This window comes from Pantherophis guttatus, chromosome 7 (genome assembly GCF_059756535.1).
Source record: "Pantherophis guttatus breed Tessera chromosome 7, ASM5975653v1, whole genome shotgun sequence".
Lineage (NCBI taxonomy): Eukaryota > Metazoa > Chordata > Lepidosauria > Squamata > Colubridae > Pantherophis > Pantherophis guttatus.
Genome location: NC_142069.1, coordinates 35,016,660 through 35,041,297, shown reverse-complemented (window position 1 = coordinate 35,041,297; position 24,638 = coordinate 35,016,660). Strand labels below are relative to the sequence as shown.

At 39.1% G+C, this 24,638-nt stretch overlaps 1 protein-coding gene across 17 annotated transcripts in view; it reads left to right on the top strand.

Moving 5' to 3' along the window:
* CNOT4 (CCR4-NOT transcription complex subunit 4) overlaps positions 1–24,638 on the top strand; it is a 94,709-nt gene that overhangs the window by 60,728 nt on the left and 9,343 nt on the right. For 8 of the 17 annotated variants that reach the window (XM_087873931.1, XM_087873929.1, XM_087873930.1 and 5 more), the window contains 2 exons: positions 9,929–10,141; positions 10,793–12,083. The exons of 1 other annotated variant lie outside the window; for it this stretch is intronic. In XM_087873931.1, coding sequence (XP_087730057.1) covers positions 9,929–10,141; positions 10,793–11,094 — 515 coding nt within the window. In that variant the 3' untranslated portion in view covers positions 11,095–12,083. Of the gene's footprint in view, positions 1–9,928; positions 10,142–10,792; positions 12,084–24,638 lie in introns of those variants that run through there. 8 more of the 17 variants (XM_087873939.1, XM_087873935.1, XM_087873938.1 and 5 more) reach the window with 1 other exon arrangement.

The following is a 24,638-nucleotide window of genomic DNA, read 5'->3' as shown; positions in this document are numbered from 1 at the left end:
TTCTGAGGGTTTCAGATTATAAATTGCCCAATCTGCCATAAAGCAACACATTAAGTAGTCAAGAATACTAAAATATTTATTCATTATTTATTAATCAAGTTTATATAGCTGTTCATCTCACCAAAAGGAAATATCCTAAGTTTTAACTGGAATTTAAGCAAGCAGATTCCCTCAGACACAGAAGGAAGTTTATGTGACAGTTTGGTTGCTTATAACAATAATTTGAAGCTCTTTATGTATTGAGCAGAAAGAAAGAAAGAAACACGCATGTGCAACCTTTGACTATAGAAAACTCTCTTCTGAAAAATGGTGAAATACATAATGGTTAAAGAATCACTTGGTTTATGTAATGGACTATCCATTTAATTTTCACCATTGTATTCTGTTGTAGGCACCTTCTGTATGATACTAAATTAAAGTAATTGAAGGGATTAAAATAGTAATTACCTCATTGAAGGTACTCAATGCTGAGATTTGTTTTTGCTCATCTTGCCCAACTGTTCCAATATGTTGCTAGAGAAAATGGCTATTCTGAGTGTCTGATGTATGTCTGATGTATGTATAACGTACAATCAATGTAATATAATATAATTAATATAATATATATAATCATAATGATAATGCTTGGGTCACATCACTAGATTGTTGGCACAAATGTTTGATGATTGATCATAAAATGTTCCTTGTGAAGAAAGAATTTTATACATACAAACTGGACTTTTCTCTCTGAAACCTAGTTTTATGTAGGATTTTCCCTCCCCTCTTGTTTGGAGGGAAGTCTGAATTAGGAGTCTACATGCATAATCTAGATTTGCAGATCATTAAACTGGTCCTTAGGAGCTGTGTTCTATCACATATGGTTAATAAAGAAAAGTTTTCAAGTAATAAATCAGTTATGCCCAGAATAATCTCTAAGTGAATTTAGAATTAATGTCAGCTAATCAACTCTGGTACACAATCTTCCATTATGAAGATCAATATGCTTCAATTAAAATGTCTTTTCTGGTACATTTATATAGAAATATATTTGCATACATAGATGTTTAATCCCCCTCCCCCCTCTTTCGGTGAAATGTACCATATGTAGTTGTTATATTCTATATTGTTGCTGAGATAACTGTATAATTATGCCCTTGTAGTGTATCAAAGCTTGAATGTTTAAATGTTATATCTAGTTGCCAAAAAAGGAATAACTTGTTCAGTTTTTTAATCAAGCATAAACTGATGCCACAATAAGAAATGTTTTTAGGAAATGTTTAGTTTTTTTCACTTTTTCTTTTTGATTCAAAGGATCAAGGATACAAGTAGTTCTCGACTTACAACCATTTATTTAGTGACCATTCAAAGTTACAAAGGTCCTGAAAAAGTGACTAAAACTGTTTTTCACACTCACAACCACATCCCCATTGTCACATGATCAAAATTTGGACACTTGGTAACTGGCATGTATTTATTTATAAGGATTACAGGTTCCCAGGGTCATGTGACTTTCTGACAAGCAATAGGGAAGCCAGATTCAATTAACTGAAGAACTGCAGTGATTCACTTAACATCTGTGGCAAGAAAGATCATAAAATGAGGCAAAATTCACTTAATAGAATTGTGGGTTCAGCTGTGGTTGTAAATCAAGGACTACCATGATTACTGTGATCAGGGCTTTAAAGGGATTTATTACCTTAATTGCACCTGTATCTTATAATTTCAATAATATAGAATGAAGGTATTAAAATCTAATTCTTTTATTTTAATGTTTATAGAACATTTATAGAACAACCCTGAAACATTACTTGTTATGAATTCATCTGTCATAAGAATTAGTTTGCTTGTCGATTTTACTAGCCTTTCGTTAATAACATGTAGGAAAATATTCCCATGGTAAATTCACTTTATTAACACTACCATTCTCAGCATGTCTGAAAGAAAGCCTTATTTGGATTTAGCTAGCGTGTCAAAAATTGAGCTATGTTGTATTTAATTTTGGCAGATTTAGTATTTCAGTGCAGATTGTTTGCAAGGTTTTTGTAGAAATGTAAAGGAAATCTAATGCTTCATGCTTGTCAAATTGTTAGCATAGGTTGTTCATATAAAATAAATATAAATGTTTCTACTAATGATAATTTACTAAACCAATTTCTTAAAAGTTTGTAGAACTGTTTTTGTTCTACAAAAGCTCAATGATATTTAACAAATGATTTCATAATCTTATTCTAGTATACTGATACTTTTTCCATTTTTAAAATATGCATTTCTTATGTAGCATGTTCAGTTTAAAATATAGCAAAACATTAGCTATGTTTACATTTTTGTTACTCGTTTGCTTCCTATTAAAAACAGTGTCAAGGCTCTGACTGATGTCCTAATTAAATCATGAGCCTCAAACCAAGCTTCAAAAGAAATCCAGTTATTTATTAGGAGCTTCATGTCGGCACATTCCAAGTGAAGCCAAATCTGACCCCACTTAATTTACATTCCGGCTCCGACCCTGTTTCCCCCCTTCCCCCAAGGTGTGTCATCAGTCACATTCTCCAACGAAGCAATTTCGCGGGTTGTAGAGATCACTCCCCTCTGACCATTGTGGGTAACCGCAGAGACGGCCTTGACAGAGATATGGCTGGAATGTGCTTTTGTTTTGGCTGATGTGCTGCCTCGCTATGGCTGCAAAGTTTGTTTTCCCATTCTCCCTGCCTATGGCAACTTGAGAGCAGGCCAGGAATGCTTTGCGAGTTGACATTCGGCTCCCCTCACATCTTGAAGGCGACCTGTGCAAAGCAAAGACAATTTGAGTACAGTTATAGATTTAGGGTTGCGATTCCCATCCCCCCAAGCTTGTTTGAGTTGTCTGCGTGGAATTTAGCTATGAGGCAGTCAGCCTGAATGTTCCTACTCTTTACCCAAGACACCTCTGATAAGGGGTAGCCCTTCCACTGGATTAGGTATTGGAGCTGTCTCCTGTGCCACCTCGAGTCGAGGATTTGTTGCACCTCAGAATGGGTTTGGCCTCCTATAATCTCATGGTCCGGGGCCTCACAGGGTAATGGCTTCAGGGTCGATCCAACCACAGGTTTTAAGAGGCTGCTATGAAATACCGGGTGTATCTTCCCTAGCAGTCAGGGCAATTTTAATTGCACTGTGACTGGGTTCACTATGGGGAATGGCCCCATGAACTTTGGTCCCAGTTTCTTATTGGGGAGTTTCAACCTCAAGTACTGTATTTTTCGGACCATAAGATGTTCCAGAGTATAAGATGCACATTAGTTTTTGGGGAGGAAAACAAGAAAAAAGCCCCTCCGCCTACCAGCATCCATTGGTATTCATCTGGCTAGTGTCCTTGCAGCAAACAGCCTGGTCAGCTTCAGCACATTATCGCAGCACGAGCAGTTGATAGGTGGTTGGATCGGCCTCCCGGAATACTGCCAATCAGCTGTTCCAGGCTACGGTGATCGCCACAGCCCATCGCCGCCTCCGTGCATCACATTTTTGGCCTCCGTGCATCACATTTTCAGCTTCCGCACACTCCATTTTAGACCCATTCCAGGCTGCCGGGATTGCCACAGCACATCGCCACTGATCGCTGCCTCCTCACGTCACGTTTTCAGCCTCCATGGATTGCATTTTTGGCTTCTGCGCATTGCGTTTTTGGCCTCCGTGCATCACGTTTTCGGCCTGGGAATCCCCGCCACCTAGAACTGGTTGAAAACGTGATACATGGAGGCCAAAACGGGCGTGCGGATGTCAAAAATGTGACATGCAGAGGCGGCAATCAGCGATGATGTGCTGTGGCGATCCTCGCAGCCTGGAACAGGTCTAAAACGGGCCATGTGGAGGCCAATAACGTGACACGCTGAGGCCCTTGACATTCTCCCAGGTTGCTTTCAGCATTGACAGCCAGTCTGTCAAGCTGACTGAGGAAGGGGGACCCCTTGGATATTCTGGCATTGGGATGAAGTCCATGCTGCTCACTACTTTGAACTGAGTTAGTCCCGTGCTACTGTGAACAGCATTATTGTACGTGACCTCAGCGAAAGGCAGGAGGTCCGTCAATTGGACTGCTGACAGTTCACGTAACACATTAGGTACTGTTCTACCATGGCATTCAGACTCTCTGCCCCCCCATTGGTGCTCGTATGAAACGCCAAACTAAGGTCCTGGGATGACCCAATGGACCGCAGGAACTCCATCCAGAACCTAACCGTGAACTGGAACCCTCTGTCTGAGATAATTCTTCGTGGCAATCCATGCAGGCAGTAGATGTGCTTCAGGAACAGTTTGGCTAGCTGGTGGGCTGAGGGTAGTCCGCTGCAGGGTATGAAATGTGCCTGCTTGGAGAATAAGTCTAAGTCTATTACAGTCCAGATTTCGAATGGTCTCTGCCCCCCTTGCAGCAGGTGGCACCAGGTTAGCAGTGTTCATCTTACCACAAAAGACTCTTTTTCCAATGCGGCCCATCGCCTCTCTGTGTCCATGAGTTTGTGGGAGGTTAGGCGCAGGGCTGTAGTTTTCTATTTCCTTGGAGTAGCACTGCTCCCACTGCCACATCACTGGCGTCTGCTTGGATAATGCAGGGTTGTTCAGGGTCAGGATGCTTCTGCACTAGTTCCTTTGCAAAAAGTTCTTTTAGTGTTTCGAATGCCTTTTGGCAGGTTAGGTCCCACTGTAGGGAGACCTAGGGGGGGCTTCATCCCTGGGCCCCCTGTCTTTAGGAGGTCTGTCATGGGTTTAGCAATCTTAGCAAAGGAGGGGATGAATTGCCTGTCTAAGGAAGCTTTGAAGCTATCTGCGGGTGTAAGGGGGCTGCCAGCCTAGGACGGCTTGTACTTTGGCTGGGTCCATCTCTATCCTCAACATTCGGTTGCCCTTGCCACCAGATGGTTGGGCCCCACTTGTCTAGCCAGAAGAATCCCAGTATGACCGTGTCTGTCATTTTGGGGGCTATTATGAATCGAATTGCTTCCCAGTGATTCGCTAGCTCTAGCTTCACTGGTTCGGTCAGGTGGGTGGCATAGGCTCCCCCCAATAGGGACCCATTGATCTGTTCAAACCTGATCGAGTGGCCAGTCTTTTCGCTCTAATCCCCAGTTTCAGGACCGTGGTTAGGTTGATCAAGCATCTAGTGCAGCCTGAGTCTATTAGGGCTTGAAAAGTCCCCTGGGTTCCTATTTTGGGGGCTGTGAGGCGTATTGGGAGGACGAAAGGGTAGATCGGTTCACTCACCATTGGGTCATTTTCACCTTCATCCTTGCTGCCATAGGAATCCGGCGACTGGTTGTTGTTGGCTGGAGTTTCCCCCCCTTCAGCTGGGTGGGGAGGGACCTCTATGGCCTGGAGGGCTTTTTAGGACATGTCGGTGGCACGCCTGGGGCCTCGTTCTGGTTGTACCCTGGGTGGTGGCTCTGGCTTTGGTTTCGGGGCTGGGGTCATGCATGCTGATGCAATGTGGCCTATCCCTCCGCATCTGTAACTTTTCAGCTGGCTTCGTTGGAGAGTTGGTTTTGGGGCCGGCTGTGGTGCTGTTGCCTCACATCAGCCAGATGGTCTCTGGTCTGGTTGTCCTCTCTCCTTGGTGTCCGGTTGCTTTTTCATGTTATTGGTGTGCAATCTGCCATCGACTTTTATGGCTACTCGGAACTGCTCAGAGAGTCGGTTCAGGATGTCCTGATAGGCGGTTACTTGGGCAATTTGCTTATACAGGCTTGTTCTGAAAAAATGAACTAACAGCCGCTCTGGCAAAGGGGGAAGCCCCCCCCCCGACTCTCCTGAACTTACAGATGTGTTCCTTAATGGGTTGCCCTCTCTGCTTTAGGTTTCGGAGCTCATCTTCTGCGTACAGATCCTCCTCTGCCTCCTCCAATCTTGCTTCTAGTTGTCAGAGGAAGTTGTCAACATCTTGCAGTTGGGGGGGCTCTCCTCTTGTGGAGGGCTGCTAGCTATTCCATTGCTTCTCCCTCTAGCCCCTCGGCAATGGTATTCACCATGGCTCTGTGGGATGAGTAGAGGTGTAAATAGCTCTCTAGGTGGACCTCAGCCAAGGAATAGAGCCAGCTGATCTGAGTCCCCATCGAATTTCCCTTTGAATCGGGGCGGCTCATTCAGCACTGCTCCTTCCTCCTCATGTTGGCCCCTGTATGCCTGCACTGGTGTGGCTGGCAGTGTTCCTCGGCTCTAGTTTGTAGAGAGGGGAGGGTCCCCCTGCCCTGGGCAGCTTGCCTGTTGTGTGGGGGAGGCACTGGCTGCAGCCTCGGGCTCATTCTCCTTCTGGTGGGTGGAGAAGGGGGGCTGTGTTCCCGTCTGTGTCTCCTCACTTCAAAGGACTCAACTGCAATTCCCCTCTTTTGGGCGGCACAATGGCCCCTCATCACAAAGTGTGGCTCAGTCAAATTCCTCCCTCAGCTGCTCTATGGATCTCCCCAAGGGTTCCATCAGGGGCTTTGGGAGCCTGGCCTGTGCCCAGTGCTACATCCATTCCACTCTTTCTAGCTCGCTCAGGGACTTTCCCCAGCCTTGGGCACTAAGATAGGGGAACTCAATCTCAGCTGCTTTAGGGATTTTTTTCCACCAATACTCATCCCTTTTTGTTCTGGTCGCTGGGGTGAGCGTCTCAGCTTTGATGGTCAGGGAGGGCTGCACTCCGGTTCCGATTGGGCTGCTGAGTCCTAGAAGTCTCTGGGTGGAGGCAAGTTCTGCCTCTGTCTGGGTCGCCTAGAGCAGGCTCTCTTCGGATAGTCTGCCTTCTGCCATGGTAGCCTGAATTTCTCTCCATGCAGCCCAGAGGTCGGAAAGTGACTGGAGAGCCCTGGACTCAGGAGTCCCGGTTATTTTGATTAGTTTTGAGAGAGTTGGCTTGCTGTCAGGGTTCCGACTGATGCCCTAATTAAATCATGATCCTCGAGCCAAGCTTCAAAAGAAATCTAGGTATTTATTAGGAGCTTCATGTTTGCATGTTCCAAGTGAAGCCAACTCTGACCCCACTTAATTTTCGTTCTGGCTCTGACCCTGTTTTCCCCCCTCCCCAAAGGTGTGTCATCAGTCACATTCTCCAATGAGATCACTCCCCTCCAGCCACTGTGGGTAACCGCGGAGACAGCCTTGACAAGATATGGATGGAATGTGCTTTTGTTTTGACTGACATGCTACCTCGCTGCGGTTGCAAAGTTCCTGCCTATGGCAACTCGAGAGCAGGCCAGGGATGCTTTGCGAGTTGACAAACAGTTTTTCCATTGAAGTGCTTTTCTTGTCTCCACTTTTCTATTTACAAAGAAAATGTTATATTGCTACTTAACTGTAGATATAACACCTTCAATTTCCAGTATGGTAATAATAGCCCAATTATTGTCAGTAGATTCACTGTTTATTTGTTTCAAGTGTGTCTTAACAATTAACAGTTTCTTTAAAAAGATTTAAGACTAGACATATATTATTTCTACTATTTTTGGATACGCTAAACATACTACTATAAGTCAAGAACAGCTTTTTAATTAGTGAATACAGCAAATAACTATTACACAATTGTATTATTAGCTGTGGACGAGAGTATACTTTTATCAAGAGATCTTTAGAGTTTCCAGAAATAATTACAATCCTAATAAATATATATGAAGTACCAAAGAATCCAAACATACTGACTTCTGACCCACTGACATTTTTTTCTCAAAAACCTTTGAATATTGTGTATGCTCAGTAATAATTATAAAATGTTTTTAATACAGATCTCCTTCCTAACATTACAGTTTTTTATCTACTAGATGAGGGAAGTTTGGTCATAGGCTACAAATAATGACAATGATTTTTTTTTTAAATTCTCCTTTTTTAATGCTGTTGAAGCACAGCATTAAAGGGAGGTCTTTCTAATTTTCGAAGTACTAAGGAGAAATGAACAACACTTGAAAGAACTAATTTTTAAGAACAATATTGACTTCAAATTAGTTGGGTTTCATAAGTACCTTTTTTATGACTGAAAATTAAAAGGAATATTAATAATATTAATACAAAATATTTGTAAACAAAAGCATATTAAACATTGTGTATGTCAGTAAATAAAATATTCCAGATAATATAAGTCATAATTATTTAGAATTAAACTGAACAAATTATAATTTAAAATATCGGTTATAATTTCTGGATTTAAGTGAAATTTCCAATTCTTTTCCCCACCTCTCAATTTATAATAAGACAAAAAAAAGAAGAAGAGTACAGGAAAGAGTTGCAGATGTATCTAGCTAGTATTGAAGAGTAGACATCTGCATTATAGGATCTTTTTACCAACGTATCTTGAATTTTTTCAATAATTCTTGAGAAGGTTTAGTCAGCTTGAAAAAGCTTCAGCTATCAAACTAATCATGTATGTATTGGTAACAGCAATATTTTTTGTATTCAGATGTTTAATAGCAATGACTTACTGCAAAATACTAGATGTAGTATAACTGTATGGTTTTGTGATAAAGATTCAGAAGTATTTTGAGCTGGCTATTGGTACAAATCTTAATTGAAGACATCTTAAGTAATTCAGTTTCCTCCTGTCAAAGAAGAAATGTTAAGGACAATTTATACATGGATATGTAAACTGAATCAGAAATCATTCTGCAGCGCTAATCTGATCTCCTTCTTTTCTAGTCCTTTTGGTCTGTACTTTTGAAATGCAATGAGTGGAATTACATAACTCAGGTTTATATTGAATATGTTGAACACAAACTTATTGAATTAGTCCCTGAATCTATGGTCAAAATAGAAGGATTATATTTTGTTTTGTGAAGGACACAATAAAGCACATTGTTTAGGTTCTATATATGAAACATTTTGGTAGTCACTGGCTAGCTACATGACTCTTGAATATTTTTATTATTATTATTGTTATTAATTTAATTTGTATACCGCCCTTCTCCCAGAAGGGACTCAGGGCGGTGAACAGCCAAAATTAAAAAACATACAAATGCAAAAGTTAAGATAATTAAAAGAATTAAATCACTGGCTACCCAATTTAAAACCCCAAATCCATAAAATTTAAAATCCCAATTAAAAACCATTTGAGGTTTGTCCCCTAAGAATACCTATGGGATTTCCCCGAAAGAGGGCATACTTCCTTAAGATGTAGATATTCCATTAGTTTGATTACTGTTGAAAACTATTTTTCCTATAACTATGGCAAATCCATTTTAAATACAATACTACCTAATCAAGTGATTGTTGCCACGTCTGATGGGGTATTTTCTAAATTGTATATTTGAGAGAAGTTCAGAGATTAAAAATCAAATTGTTGGAAGTTTCCTTTTATTGTTAAAATAGCCACTAAATTTGTCTTCCTTAAAAAATAGACTTAGTGCAGCTTTGCAGATTAGTATGATAATGCATTTGGTCTTCCACTTTAGAGATTGTTAATTCTTTCTTTAAAATGTTAGAATGTCCTTCTCTCTTCATTCTTTTAGACAAAGCAGGCTGTTCTCACTTTCAGTATTTAGTACCTTTTCTTTTTTTAAAAAAAGGTAGATTTGGTAAGGTTTTATAGCTGTAATTCTGGTGAGGATTCTATAATCTTGCTTGTATCATCTTTGTGTAGGAAACTGTTAAATACCCCTACCATTCAGCAAAGCAGACAAATTTATCAATAAGTAAGACTGCTTTCATATAAAAGATGTGATTTTTTTCCTTGCTAGTAATGGAAGATTCATTCTTTTGTTTAACCATTGACTTTCTGCCCAGATTTAGTAGGGAAACATTTAGTTTTTTTGCCATTAGATGTTTAAATAATTCTATATTCTACAGCAGCTCAACACTGAAGCTTCATCTTTATCATCGTCCCATTCTTTTGATAGAAAAACAGTTGTAAATGCTTAGAGAGCCACCATCTTTCACTAAAAACAGCATCTGTTTCTAACTTCAGCTTTTTATTTTCTATCTTTCATTTTCTTTTTTCTTTTTTTGTTGATAAATCTCCCAGACAACAACAGTTCTGTAGAGAGTTTAAATATGAAGGAATGGCAGGACGGGCTAAGGGCACTTCTACCGAACATTAACATCAACTTTGGTGGACTGCCCAATGCTACTTCCCCCTCCAACGCCAACCACAGTGTACCAACGTCCAACACTGCCACAACCGACAGCCTGAATTGGGACAGCCCTGGGAGCTGGATGGACCCCGCAATCATCACAGGTAACGATTTCTCGCTCATTCAGCTCCATTGACAATGATCAAGTGCATATTTGGCACAAATTAATCAATATACCTTTTTTGGAAAAAAATGCGGTGGTCTCTTCCAGCTTCCATCTACCAACTTTCAAGAGGCCCAGAAATCTTAGAACAAATGAACATTAATACCCCACAGTATTTTCTTTTGCATGCCTGGCGTCTTTCTTAGCATATCTGAGGTTTCTGTCGGTTTCCACATCAACATGATGGCATGCTTTTCTGTGCAATATAGTTCCTATGCTACTGGATTTTAACTGGATTAGTTTTTTCATTAAAAAGGGACATACTCCACTATTTATAAAGCTCTCTTTATAAGGCTGTTTTCCTTGTAATGGTTAATTACGATTTGGAAAGGTAGAAAAGGAAATAATTGTATGTTATTACGGAAAAATGTTTGGGCAGTGTGAAAAATCATCTTAAGGGACAAAAGCTCCCCAGGAAAACTCAGCTTCAATTGTGTTTGAAAAACTGTATTCATACTCATTTCATTTCTGCAAGCCAACAATTATTTTTCTGATCTTGCTATTGGTTAAATTGCACTGTCCTACTTCATATATGTAGTTCTTGCTTGCTTTGTGTAACCTATGTCTCCTCCTGTGTTTCTCTTCTTCCTAGGTATCCCAGCCTCCACTGGAAACAGTTTAGACTCTCTTCAAGACGACAATCCACCGCATTGGCTAAAGTCTCTTCAGGCTCTCACAGAGATGGATGGCCCCAGTGCTGCCCCAACACAGACCCCCCACAGTAACCCCTTCAGTACACAAATTCCATTGCACAGAGCCAGTTGGAACCCCTATTCCCCTCCTTCAAACCCTGCCAGTTTCCACTCTCCTCCCCCAGGCTTTCAGACAGCTTTCAGACCCCCCAGTAAACCCCCCACAGATTTACTACAGAGCTCAGCGTTGGATCGTCATTAGGAAAAGTACAAAAACATTAGAAATGCAGGAATTGCTCCTCCCAAACTTCCTGTACCCACCTATGGCCCCTCTTTCATATTTTTCTTTCTGAAGAATCTGGTTCCTGGTCAAAAATCTTTCCCAACCAGCTTCCAAATGCAATGCAATCACAGGGTCATAACTATTATCTTTTTTTCTTAAGTTTTGCTGAGTCAGTGTTTGAAATACACTGTTTAAAAACTATTTCTTTAAACACACTAAGCGAGAGAAATCAAAGTGCATAATATTTTCATAAATCTTTTGCACATAATTATTTTAGCGTAGCAGGAAAATGTCATGTTGACAATAGAAGACAATAATACAAAATTCAGAATCCAGTGTAGAAATATATTGAGGAAAAGCAGTGGCCTAACATTCGTGTTGCATTCTGTGAGTTGATTATACAGGGAAATACTTTTTTTTTTCTTTTTTCTCTTGAAGGGTGGGACAGTTTTGTCAGTAACGTTTTGGCATAAAGTAGGTGAAAGACAATTTGCCTGTAGAAATAACTGACATGTTGGTAAGAAATGATTTAACAGAGGGAATTTTTAAAAGTTTTGGCTTTAGATTTCAAATAAATATAATGTTTTAAAAATATCACAGATTTAATACCTAGCATATACATAATATAATTATAAGCAGCTGAAACACGAGTGATATTCACTTCAATCTTTCTGTCTTCTTGTCAGTCTCTTTTTTTTTAAATCACCTGATTAAGACACTCTGAGATAGCACTGCATTGGGGCCACAAGACCATCATCGGGAGCGCAACCTTTGACGACCTCTGCCTGCAGCTTTTACTTAACCTTGTAGTTTCTGGACGTTTGTGCAGTATTGAAAGACGGGGGGAAAAAAGAAACATAAAATTAAACATGGTTATAACCTGACGCTAAAACTAAAAACAAGGAAATGTACCTCTTTCTTCAGAATTAAAACTAAAATCTTAAATAAAACAGAAAACTTGATGACAACCTTTTGTGAATTCTCTCTCTTTTTTTTCTGTTTTATGTATATCAATTTCTGTGATAACATTTCCAAAAAAATTCTTGAGGCTGTGTACTCCCCATGGAGCATTTGATGTCCTTACCTTAACACCATTATTTATATTTTTATGTCATGTCTCATTTTTACTTTCTCAAATAAATGTTATGCCACCCTCCCTGACAATTCTTTCTCCTTTGCTTTTAAAGTCAAGAATTTTTAATTTAAACAGACCAGACTGTCTTATTAGATTATAACTGGTATTTTGTAAGATATTCCTAATGGTCATGCCTTATTGAATTTGTACCTTCATTTTAAACATCATGATTTGACTTAATATATTTAAAGATCATATTTAGTACCTCAGTGTTTCTCTGGCTGGAGAATTCTACGAGTTGAAGTCCATCCCTCTTAAAGCGGCCAAGGTTAAGAAACACTGCACTAGCTTAATCAGATCTCATATTTTAGAAATGAAAATGATTCAGTGTGTTAAGAAAACTTTTTATCCAGGGAAGGAGTTTTGCAAGCTGAAAAGTACGTTTGTGATTCTTGTCAACTTCACACAAATACAGGAGTTACAGAAATATAAAGAAAGCAAGAAATTTGCATCCAAAATTTGCATTTCCTGACAGAAATGACTTTCCTTCAGAGAACAAATAGTGGTATTTGCCTTTTTTTTCTGCTACATATCAGTGTGTACTGTTCCCTATTGTAGATAATCAAGAAGTTGAACCATAAAGGCTTGCCTCAGTTATATTTTTAGTCTGATAAATCTATGCAATACCATCCTAGGAACAAGTTGTATCTGAACTATCTTATCTTTCCAGCTTCATGTACTTCGTGCACTCTATACAAAGCTGTCAATTTCTGAAATCAGTTTTCTGTTACATCTGAATCAGCAAATGCTGATTTTAAAGAATTCGTCAGAATATAAAGTTGGGAGCATAGCAAGAAGTTGGAAGCTATTGTTACTGGTTGTTAGTTAGAAATTGTGGAAATTGTTCAATCCTTCCTCCATGAAGCTGTTAGTGGGACTTTTTAGTTCTGGTATGCCATTGCCCTTTACCAAACGAAGAAGTACTAGGATAGCATATATAGAAACATAATTTCATCCTAGGCTAGATTAGGCTTCCTAGGCTAAATAAACCATAGTTCAAATCACTTGAAGATCATCCCACATAGGCAGTTATACAATAGCAAATTATTGAGTTGATTCTGAAATTTAATAAAATTTGGCATCACATAGAGTATTGGCCGTACAAGTAATCATCGACTTTCAACAATTTGTTTAGTGACAGTTTTAAGTTACAACAGTGCTGAAAAAAGTGACCTGTGACCATTTTTCACACAATCATTGCAACATTTCCTTGTTCAGGTAATCAAAATTCAGGCGCTTAGCAACTGACTCAAATTTATGACAGTTGCAGTGTCCTGGGGTCATGTGATCACCTTTCGAGACCACCTGAGGAATAAAGTCAATGGGGAAGCCAGATTCACTTAACTGCTTTGTTACTAATTTAACAACTGCAGTGATTCACTTAGCAACTGTGACAAGAAAGTTCATAAAATGGGGCAAAACTCAACTGTCTCATTTAGTAACAGAAATTTTGGGCTCAATTGTAGGTTGAGGACTACCTGTATATTCTGTATTAGAATATTCAATAAAAAACCTTCAAGGTGAAAACTATTATTGCTCAGAATAAAAATTTGGATTCTCCCAATGAAGAGGTGAGTTACTCTTTTGTGCCACTGCAGGAAACCAGATTTATAGTACCATTTTATGGGTTTCATATTGATGCATTCACTGCACAGAGTTTAAATAGCTTATGTTGGTGCACTTAGGCTTGTAAGTAACAAAACGTGTGAGTTAGTGACATTGCGTCTTTTTAAACCTACAGGATCTCACCCGCCTTCAGTTCTAACATTCCATAAATTATTTACATTTTTCTTTTGGTTTGGAATGAGCAATTAATTGCTAATTTTTCATAATTAAACAGTGAGATGCTGAGTCCTTTATAGCCTTCTTATTAAAAAAATAAGTTGGGGCTCTGTTGGCCAGGATAGATGGGGACTTAAGTGTAACTCAAACACATCTACTTTGTGTCTTATTACTGTTGAAGTCTCATACCCTATTGCAATTTGAGCTTTTTTCAAGGCTTCTTTTAGGTTGACATGTCCTGATTAAAGAATATTAGATGTCCCAGTAAAGATGCCTCTATCAAAGTTGCATATTTCCTCCCAAAATTGAAGTGTAGCTTTGTGAACTTGAGTACATGTGTGTAACTTCAAGTGAACTTGGCTCCTGGTGACTACCTGGACTAGTCCCTGCAGTTTTCTCAAGATTTTTGGAAATGGTTTGCCATTGCCTCCTTCCTAGGGCTGAGAAAGAGTGACTGGCCTAAGGTGGCCAGCTGGCTTTATGCCTAAGAACTCAATAATTTCCCAGCTTCTATTCTGGTGCCTTAACTAACACCAAACTGGCTCTCGTAATATGTAAATACATTACTTATATTACCTATTATAAAGTCTTCTGGAAGAAAAACATTTATTAATCTCTTTAATGTTTTCTAGCAGCACCTATGTCTTGTTGAGTTTTCCATTATGAAGGGAACAATATAACTGAAATATGCTGCCTTATTTTAAAAAAAATTAAAACGGAATTCTTCAGTCTCCTTGTGTCTGAGTCCTTATGTGACATTTCTATTCTTAATTTTTCTAGTATTAAACAAAGAAGCTTAATTTTTCTTTCCCAAAGTGTTAACATTTTGTCAAGTACCTATTGAGGCAGTTTGACATTTTTGAAAAAGTAAAGTTTTATCATTTTAACTGCCTCAGTTCAATCAAAATATTTAAATCTTTCTTATTCCTGATTTTCATTTTTTGTTTTATCTTCTGATACATTGAGATGAAATTATTATTAAACAGTTTCTTAATGTTTTTGATTATATTAATTATAATATAATTATAATATATAAATAATAGATATTATAATATAGTTATATTAATTCCTAAATCTAAACCCACTACTATATTTAAATTATTAGCTATCCTCGTACTTTAGGAAAATTTTGGAAGAATTTTCTTTAATAACTCAGTTGTGATTTTGAAATTTTGCTACCATCCCTAATTTTCAAATTCTATACTAATATATTTATTTGCATTACTAAAAATCAAATTTATATCTGTAATTTCTTTATTGCTATAAAAACTATTACTGTATTTCTATAACAAGAATTAATGATTGCTAGGATAATTGATAGCCATGCTTGGTAGTTCTTGAAATTATTTTCTGATTCATACTTCTTAATTCTTTATTGGGCATTGATTATATTATAAATCTGATCTATTGTGTGGAAAAAGTAATTGGCAGACTTAAAGTTTGTTTTAAAAATAGTGCTTTCTGTACAGTCAGTTGCTTTAAATATCTTTAATGAGCATACTGATAGAGAAACATTAATTTTAATATTAAGAGTTAATAATAACAGTTTTCTGGTGGGGCTAGATATATTTCTTTTTGGAATGAAGTCTGATTGGTTAGGCTGCATAATTTCTCCCATAATTAAATTGAGAAGTTTGGCTAGTAGTTTAGTATATTATTTATGATAAATATGGAGAAAGATAAGTCTGTAAGAAGATAATTCTAATGAATCGTTGTGTGATTTAGGAATTAAAGATATTTTAGAATTGCACTAGGATGAGAGAAGAAAATTACCTTAATGACAAAAATTCTCATTTAATATTTTTAAATGCCTTATAGAACTCATCTGTTAGAACCTGGGAATTTTCTACTTTCAATGTTTTTTTAAAAAACTGTAACTTCTAATTGTAAAAATGAGTCTAAGTTCACAGCACCAGAAATTCTGTAACAAGGTTTTTAGAAGTACTAGTTTGCAAACTAGAGTTGCCTTCAGTGAGTTGGGTGGCATACAAGCTTGATAAATAAATAAACTTTTAAATAAGATTTTTATTATTGATCATTTATTGCCTTTATATAACCCTCTCCTTTACCTTTTGGAAGCTTATTTTCCAATAATCTTGAGTTTTTATTGTCAAATTGATTTAAGTATAAAAAAATGAGCTAATAATTATGCCAGTTTCTAAATATCAAGCCTTTTCCCTTTCTTAATGTTTAGGTGTATATATTAATTAGGTCTGAATTTTATCCACATATATTTACATTCTGAAGATAATACCAGAAGACCCAATTTGGTTAGTGGTTAGGGCACCCGGCTGGAATGTGGGAGACCATGAGTTCTAGTCCCACCTTAGCCATGAAAGGCAGCTGCGTTACTTTGGGCCAGTCATTCTCCTCACAGGATTGTGGGGAAAATAATAGGAGGAAGATGTGTTGTATATGTTCGCTGCCTTGAATTATTTGTAAAAATAATGCAGACAGGATACAAATAAATAGTACATTCATTATGTTGATTTCTTTTTATTCTGCTTATTTACATTGTATTTTCACCTCTTATATATTGGATTATCTCTATTTGGATAAATTTATTCAAAAAATAATTAAGGCCCACGTATAGTCTATCCTCAAATGGGATTGGTATCTCTTTGAATAATAGGTAAAAGCCCTTTGTGAGTGGATGCTTTGTGCTAGAGATATCGGTACGTTCATGCAGTTATATCAAATTCTGCAAATCTTTAGATGCTAAAAATTATCTTCTATTTTCCTGATTATTTGTTCAATCAACTATTGCACCCGCATCAATATTTAAATTAGTCCATAGAACCAAATAATAGCCAAATTTATTTAAGGCTTTCATAAATTTTTGTATAAACTTGATTGACTCTGACTTGGTATGTAGGTAGAGATCAGGTTATAATTTTACTATCAAATTTCCCTTTAACAAAAAGCAATCTTCTCTTTATGTTTTTGAATCTTTTCTATATAATGTCTACATTAGCATAAAATGAGATGGTTATCTTTGTTGACTTGGTTCTAAAATCTTTAATTTTTTTCTGATGTATATATTTTCTGTAACCTATAGATTGAAGGATCTTAAATATTAACTGATTCTAGTTCTTTAATTGGGACACCTAGCCTCCAGCATTTAAAGAACCTATCCTTGTCTTGCTTACTATTCTTACAAAATAGCAATAATTAAATTTGTGAGGTTATTATGACTTTTCATACTAATTATCCTTTTTGCTCCCACACTGTTTTCCCTCACCCATCCCTAGTTCTCTTCTTTACTCCCCCCACCCCTCATCTTCCCAACCTGTTAGATCTTCTCACTAGTCTAATTTAGAGGATTGTTGAACTTCCATCTCCTCCCTTTCCAGCTAGCCTTGTCTTTACAACTTTTAAACAATTCTCTGTATTTTGTCTTTCTTCCTAGCTAATATGAAACATTATCAAACATGTAAATTATAACCAGCAACTGTTTTATGAGTCCAAATGCTAAAAGACCCTCTTGTCAAATCTTCTATAGAGTTATAAGAGTTTCTTAAACATTAAAGTTTATTCTGTATTCTCTATGAAGGCATTTGAAAACTTCATTTCTGGAATGTATAAATCTATTCCTTGGGGTTGAAGTATTAGCTTGAAAACTAGTATTTATACCTTCTTTCTCTTTTTAATAAATATTCTCTCAGAGTTTTGAAGCTTGTACTATGGTAAGACTAATGTCATGGAAAACTAACACTATATCTTTGTTTCAATTTACCTATTAGCTCTGCAAAATTTCTGTGGATTTTTTTTTCACCAGATCATTTAAAATTTTATTAATATATTTCTTGGTTTTTGGATTTTGTTGAATTTAGGAACAAATCTTCAAATCTGGAAACTTTTTGAGATAAATTAGCTATTTGCTGTATTTTCCCTAATTCCTCTAACTCTGAAATTATCTATCCTGTCCCAGTCCTATAGGTCAGCCAAATACATTTTAATGTCATTGATATATTTGTGAACTTTTCCAATATCAAGCTCATTTTTCACAGCAAGTTCACATGCTTTTTCTTACAGTCTGAGTTATTTCTTAAACTTGAAAAGACAATGCTTAGTTGTTTATTAACTTGTTCAAACATACCTGCCAAGCCCATTCAATTTAAAGTGGTTGATTTATCCAGATCCTCTACTAGTTATTTAGTTGTTTAAGTAAATTTCCTGTTGAGACAACTTCCAAGTTTTTTAAGGGTAGCTTTCAGGTATTGCATCTTCCAAAGGGGCAATTGCCTTTAACCTCTTTTCACTGAACAAATTGTTGTCTCAGCCATCTTGACTCATCCATGTATGCCTTGTTCCTCTGCCATGTTGGGGATTTTTTTGGGCATTTTGCTATTGTTAATCTTTCAATTAAATCTTATGTTCAATCAAACCTTATGTTAAAAATAAACAGCAATAATGATCAAGAAAAGTGGGTGGGGAAGAGGACATGGAGCTCAAAACTCTATCATCTTTAATATCTACCTGCTCCTCTGAGATTGGGCTCTAGTTATGAATTCATTCTTTAACCAAATTGCTGTACTTCAGTCTCTACCTAATTATAATATGGGGATAATATGGAACAGTTAAAAGAATTAAGAATACAGGTGAAGTTTAGAGTATTTGGGGATGATGATAAGAAATTCATTAATGCTTTTGTGCAAGGTGCAGCCTATATAAAATATATTGAACCTTTGCTTGATGAAAAGGCAAATAAAGTATTTTACTCATATGCTCATTTCCTATGTCTCAGACATAAAGTCAGTGCCAGACGATTTGCTAGAAGTAGTAACTGCAATATATTTGTACACAAGGGTAGATCATTCCTATGACCATTCATATTATTTCCAGGAAATAGTTTTAGTAATATTCATGCCAACTTTTTCTTTGTGTAAAATAATTAAGTCTAAGTAATTTTTGTGATGCATATATCTTACACAATCTGAAATAATATTCATTAGAAATTGGTAACTCTGCATTATCCTTTAAAGTTAACTTATCTCTTTGCATTTCCTAAATTTATGTGCCAAGCTGTTTTCTATTTCACATTATCCATAACTGATATGGCCGATGGTGGAGTATGACTAGAGTTTCAATACTCTCTGGAAAATAGTTTTTAAATGAGAAATGTGAATTAAGAGCAAGAACACACAAATGCATACACTGAAGAAAAAAACTACAAAAGCCACATAACAGGGACAAAAGCTGCTTTCAAAAATGCATTTTGTAAAACTACAAAAATAAACATTAGAAAAATTAACACCAGAATGTGGATTGTTATGGAATTTTACTAAAATGAAATGATTACAAAAATAAGAAACGAAGGAAAATGTTCTAAAAACTACAAATTGAAAAAGACTGCAAGAATTGTTGGAATATCTACAGAAGTATGAAAACAACAAAAGAATCAGTAAAGATTCTAAGCAAATTATGCTAAGAAATGTGGAGAATTATATAATGGCCAACTGATTGGAAGAGGTCAGTCTACATATTAATACCAAAGAAAGGAGTCTTTACAGGATCTGCAAACTATTGCACAAGGTTCTTAATTTCACATGTTAGAAAAATAATGTTTAGGATTATCCAATGTATCATTGGGAAATGCTGGCATGGAAAGGGAGATGCCAGATATTCAACCTGACTTTAGAAAAAGCCAAGGAGCAAGAGGTGTTATTGCTGATGCATGCTGGGTAAGTGAGAAAGCCAAAGAATAACACAAATAAGTCAATCATTAAAGTCTCTTTGGTCTTCGTTGCAGTTGTTGTCTCCTCTCTGTCATGGGCATATTTAGTTCACCCTGTCTCCACTGGAAGTTGAAGTTTTTGCACTTTAATGTTGGACTCGGTTCTAGGAAGAAGGCAGTGGCAAACCACTTCTGAAAATCTTGCCAAGATAAGTGCAGGGACTTAGCCAAGTAGTCACAATGAGTCAAGACTGACTTGAAGGCACAAAAATAAAAATAAAAATGCAAAGTCCCAGTTCCACTGACAACCCATAATGTTAAAAAGATGGAAAGAAAAAGAGGATAGCCAATAGCCATTGTAAATGTGAAGTGCCCTAATAGCCATCCAATGTTAGCATCTAATAGCCAGCAGGCAAATAGATTCCCTAGAAGTCCATAAGCACAGTCCATTGTCCAAATTTTGTTCTAGGAGTCCTTTTTTAAACCCTCTATATTAATTCCTATGACATAGAAGGAGTTGAAGAACCAAATTACCAGTCAACAACAATTTGATTGCACATATTCAAAGATGGTAAAAATATTTTTAAACAGTTTCAGTTATGAAACACAACCTATACTAGAAAAATCAATAATTTCTCCTTTGCCCTTCTTTTGCTTGGTCGTATTCCTACATTTAAAAAAATATTTAATTGAATTCAATGAACTTTAAAAAGAAGAAGAATGCATTACTATCTCTTAATTTACTAATTAAGATTGTAATATCATACCAACAAATGTTTTATGAAAGATGTTAGTACATCAGGAAGTAATTATTAGATTAAAAAAAAGGCTCTGTACCTAGAAAAAATAATAAATCTAAGGATTGTTTCTTCTTATACTAGACAGCTTTTGTCCAACAATGTTCAACAAACATTCATCTGTTTGTTCCACATGATATATGATTTTCTTAAATTATGTTCTGTAACTTGCATTCATTAGATAATCCTGTTTAGCCAGTTAAGGTTCTTTCCTCTTATTTAAAAGAGTTCTAATAATTATTATGCATTAACAATACATATACCATATTTTTGGACTATAAGATGCACCGATGTATAAGATGCACCAAGATTTCGAAGAAGTAATCAAGGAAAAAGGTTTTGCCCTCCCTGGCCCCCAGGAGCCCTCTGCAAGCCTCCCAAACCCTCTGTGTGCCCCATTTGCGCGGGATGCGCGGGTCGGGGCTTCGGGAGGCCAAAAATGGCAGTATTCGGTGTACAAGACGCACCAACATTTCCACCCTCTTTTGCAGGCGAGGGGAAGTGCATCTTATACTCCGAAAAGTACAGTAGTTCCTATGATTAATATCAAAACATCTTGTAGCTTTTGTAGATTTTAGTTTTACATTGCTTATTTCTATATTATTAGGAATTTTATTCTTCCATAAAATTTTCATAGTCTGTAGGCATACGTAGTTTCATATGTAAGGGTTGCAAAATTTTACAGTTTTAATGGTACATATGCTGGTCAATAACCAACATAAAATCACATGGCAGAATGCTGCAACTGTCATAAATACCGGTACATACTGGTTGCCATTTGCAAATTTCCCAAGGGGCTTCTGATGAGCAGAGTCAATGAGGGAACAACCATGGCAAAAGTTTGGAAAATTGGACACAACACACCTAATAACATCATCATTTACTGATGGACATTTCTGTCCCAACTGTGGTTGTAAGTCAAAAACTTCCTGTAGTGTGTATGGCTAATCAAGAAATAACCCACAGTGCAGTGGTCCTCCAGTAACAACCACAATTAAGCACAGAATTTTGGTTGTACATCATTGCAGTTATTAATGTCATCACTGGATGCCAAGCATCCAAATCACGATCATGTGATTGCAGGAACTCTGTGATGATCATAAATATGTAAGTCATTTTTTTCAGCGCCATCATAATTTTGAAAGCTGCTAAACAAATGCCATAAGTAGAGGACTACCTGTAGGGTTTATGTTCTTAAATTGAGCAAAGAGAGACAGGATGTCGAGTCCTACCGGAGCTCGCCATCGATGGAGGGCGTGGGAGACGAAGGAGTGGAGATAAGCAGCCGCAGTGAACACACAAACAGTTCCTGGATAGCAGCATTCAGGGTGATGATTGATGACGTTGCCGGGCCTCTCTGATTCTGCTGTCCTCGCTGCTCTGGTGCTCGCAGCTGTTACTGTTAAGGGAGTGGGGGGGTGCTTGATTCATAATCACCGGATGTATGTTTAAGGGGCTGAGTTTTTGTTAAATAGCGCTGTGGTGTGATTACACCCAGCGCTGACTTTGAACCAAAACACCGACTTGTACTTTACTTTTGACTGCAAGCTTATCATTGCCAAAGTAAACCCTGATTCTCTGTGCATTACTGGTGATTATTTCCTATCGCAGTTCTGAACGAACGACAAGCCGAGAGAAAGTCAGCGCTTGGTTCCTTTTCGCAAGAGGTGAGGAGTCCCTGTGGCTTTGCAGCAAAGGGGGATATGGCAGAAGGGACGGCCTTGGAAGAGCAGGAGTGTGGTGGAGATGTGGAGAGGGAGGAACCACTGATAGAGGAGGTGAAGGAGAGTGTGGAATAGTTGGCAGTGAAAACAAAAGTCAAGCAAACCAAGAGCGCCCCGCCCCGACCGGAGGAGGAGAGTTTTCCAGGACAACGGGCTCGGACGGGGGATTGGTGGCACAGCTCTGTTCTCCTCGGGCCGCGAATGCCAACGCCCCCTCGCTTGGGAGCGTCTTTCCAGGGCTGGAGGGAAAGACGATGGACTGAGGAGGATGAAGGGGATTGGGAGTATCCTGCCTCATCCGGTCCCAGCACCATGGATATGCTACGTGAGCGTTTTGGGGAATCTGGATTTCGTGACGCCCCATCCTGGCAGCCCTGGGTTGCAGGGCTGGAGCCTCCAGGTTCTTCTTGGCAGGATACAGGGGTGACCGCTTCGGAGACCCAATTCCAGCTCACAAGCCCTAAATTGAGGATGGAGTGGACCTCTAGACGATCCATGGACCAACCCGCTCCAGAACAAGACCAAGGCGCCTCGTTGGGAGACCTTGGAGCTGGTCCTGAGCCCCAACCAACGCAATTGGCAGGGGGCTTACCTGTTGGGGGTTGCGGGGCGACGAGGGACCGACCTAGGCAGGACAGGACAGCGACTGGAGCAGCGAGGACCCCAGGCCCCATGCCTTGGCCTCTGGGGGCCCCGCCGGGGCTGTGGGTCCCGCAGGCCATTTGGGGACCGCCTGCCCTGCAGACTTCCTTTGACGGAAGCCCTGAACGAGTGGCTCTTTTCTTAAGCCAAGTGATAAGCCATATGGACCAATATGGACAGTGGTATCCCTCCCAGTGGGCTATGGTGGTTGCTGTTACGGGGGTCCTGACGGGAGAAGCGGCTGAGTGGGTGGCAGGCCTCCATGCTAAACATGCAAGGGAACTCGTGGACATGGGATGATTTCTGGAGGCTCTTCGTCCCAGATTTGAAGACGAAACAAGCGCCCAGGTTGCAGAGGGGGATTTGTTTGCGCTTAAGCAACGGGGCGTACCAGCAAAGGAATATGTACAGGAGTTCCGAAAGATTGCGGCTCGGTTGGTGGGGTGGCCAGCACGTCTTCTGGTGCACCAATTCCATAAAGGACTAGACCGTGATTTACGGCAAGCCTGCGTGTACCGGGGCTTGCCCCCCAAGTTGAGTGTGTGGTACAAGGCAGCCATCAGATTGGACATCGGTCTCCGAGAATTCCGTATTCGGGGTGAAGGGGTTGCAAGTCAAGGAAAACGACCAGCAGAACGCACACAAACACCCAAGGAGACTAAACCGAATGCTGGCTCCGGCTTGGGGGAAAGGATCCAGCGGCCTGCGTTTTGTTGCTTCAGATGTAATCACCTTGGTCATCGAGCAGCCGATTGTCCTCATCCCATGCCCCGCAACTCGGACCAAAACCCCCCCTCCTAGAGCTGTGTTGAGAGGCAGAGGCCGACCAACATCCGAACGGTCCCAAATGACTCGAACATCCTGTATGGAGAGGGATCCCCTGGCTACAGATACTAAGAAAGTGGTGGCGGAAAAATTCCCGATTGTGGCTGGGGATAGTGATGACGACGATGAGGACCCACACGACCCGATGGTGAGCGACCCCATCCGACCTTTTGTGGTACCAGTCGTACTCCGAAACCCACGGGCAACCACTGGACGCCGATATGAGGCATTGATTGATTCAGGGTGTACTCGTTGTTTAATTCGTAGGGCAATAGTTGACGAACTTGGGCTGCGGGTTGTGCGGTTGAGAACCCCTATTACCTTTGAACAAATGGATGGTTCATTGCTGGGAGGGGCACCAGTGACTCATATAACAGAAAAGGTGCACCTCGATATTGGGGAGCACACCGAAACTATTCGGTTTATTATAGTGGAGAAAATGTTAGAACCAGTGATTTTAGGATTAGCATGGTTGGACAAGTGGGCTCCTGCGATATGGTGGGAAGGGGGTTTTCGCAAACTTCGATTACCGTTGGGACCTCCCCCTACCAAGGAGGAAAAGGAGCCAGCAGGGGGAATAGAAGCAGAGAGCCCACCAGCAGACACGACGAATCCTAATGTGTATAGGGATCTCGCTAGAGTCTTTAGTGAGGAGGAATGTGAGACCCTGCCCCCTCACCGGCCTACGGATTGCAGTATTGAGTTAATACCCAGGGCGAAGCTACCCAAGCCCCGGATGTATTCAATGACACAACCCGAACTAAAAGAATTACGAAAATATATAGACAAGAACTTGGCCTGGGGTTTTATCACACCTAGTCGATCAAAGAGGGCTGCCCCTGTCCTGTTTCGTGGGAAGAAAGATGGGGGTTTACGCTTATGCGTTGACTTCAGAAGTCTCAATGCAGTGTGTGTGGAGCCCCTCTATCCACTTCCCTTAA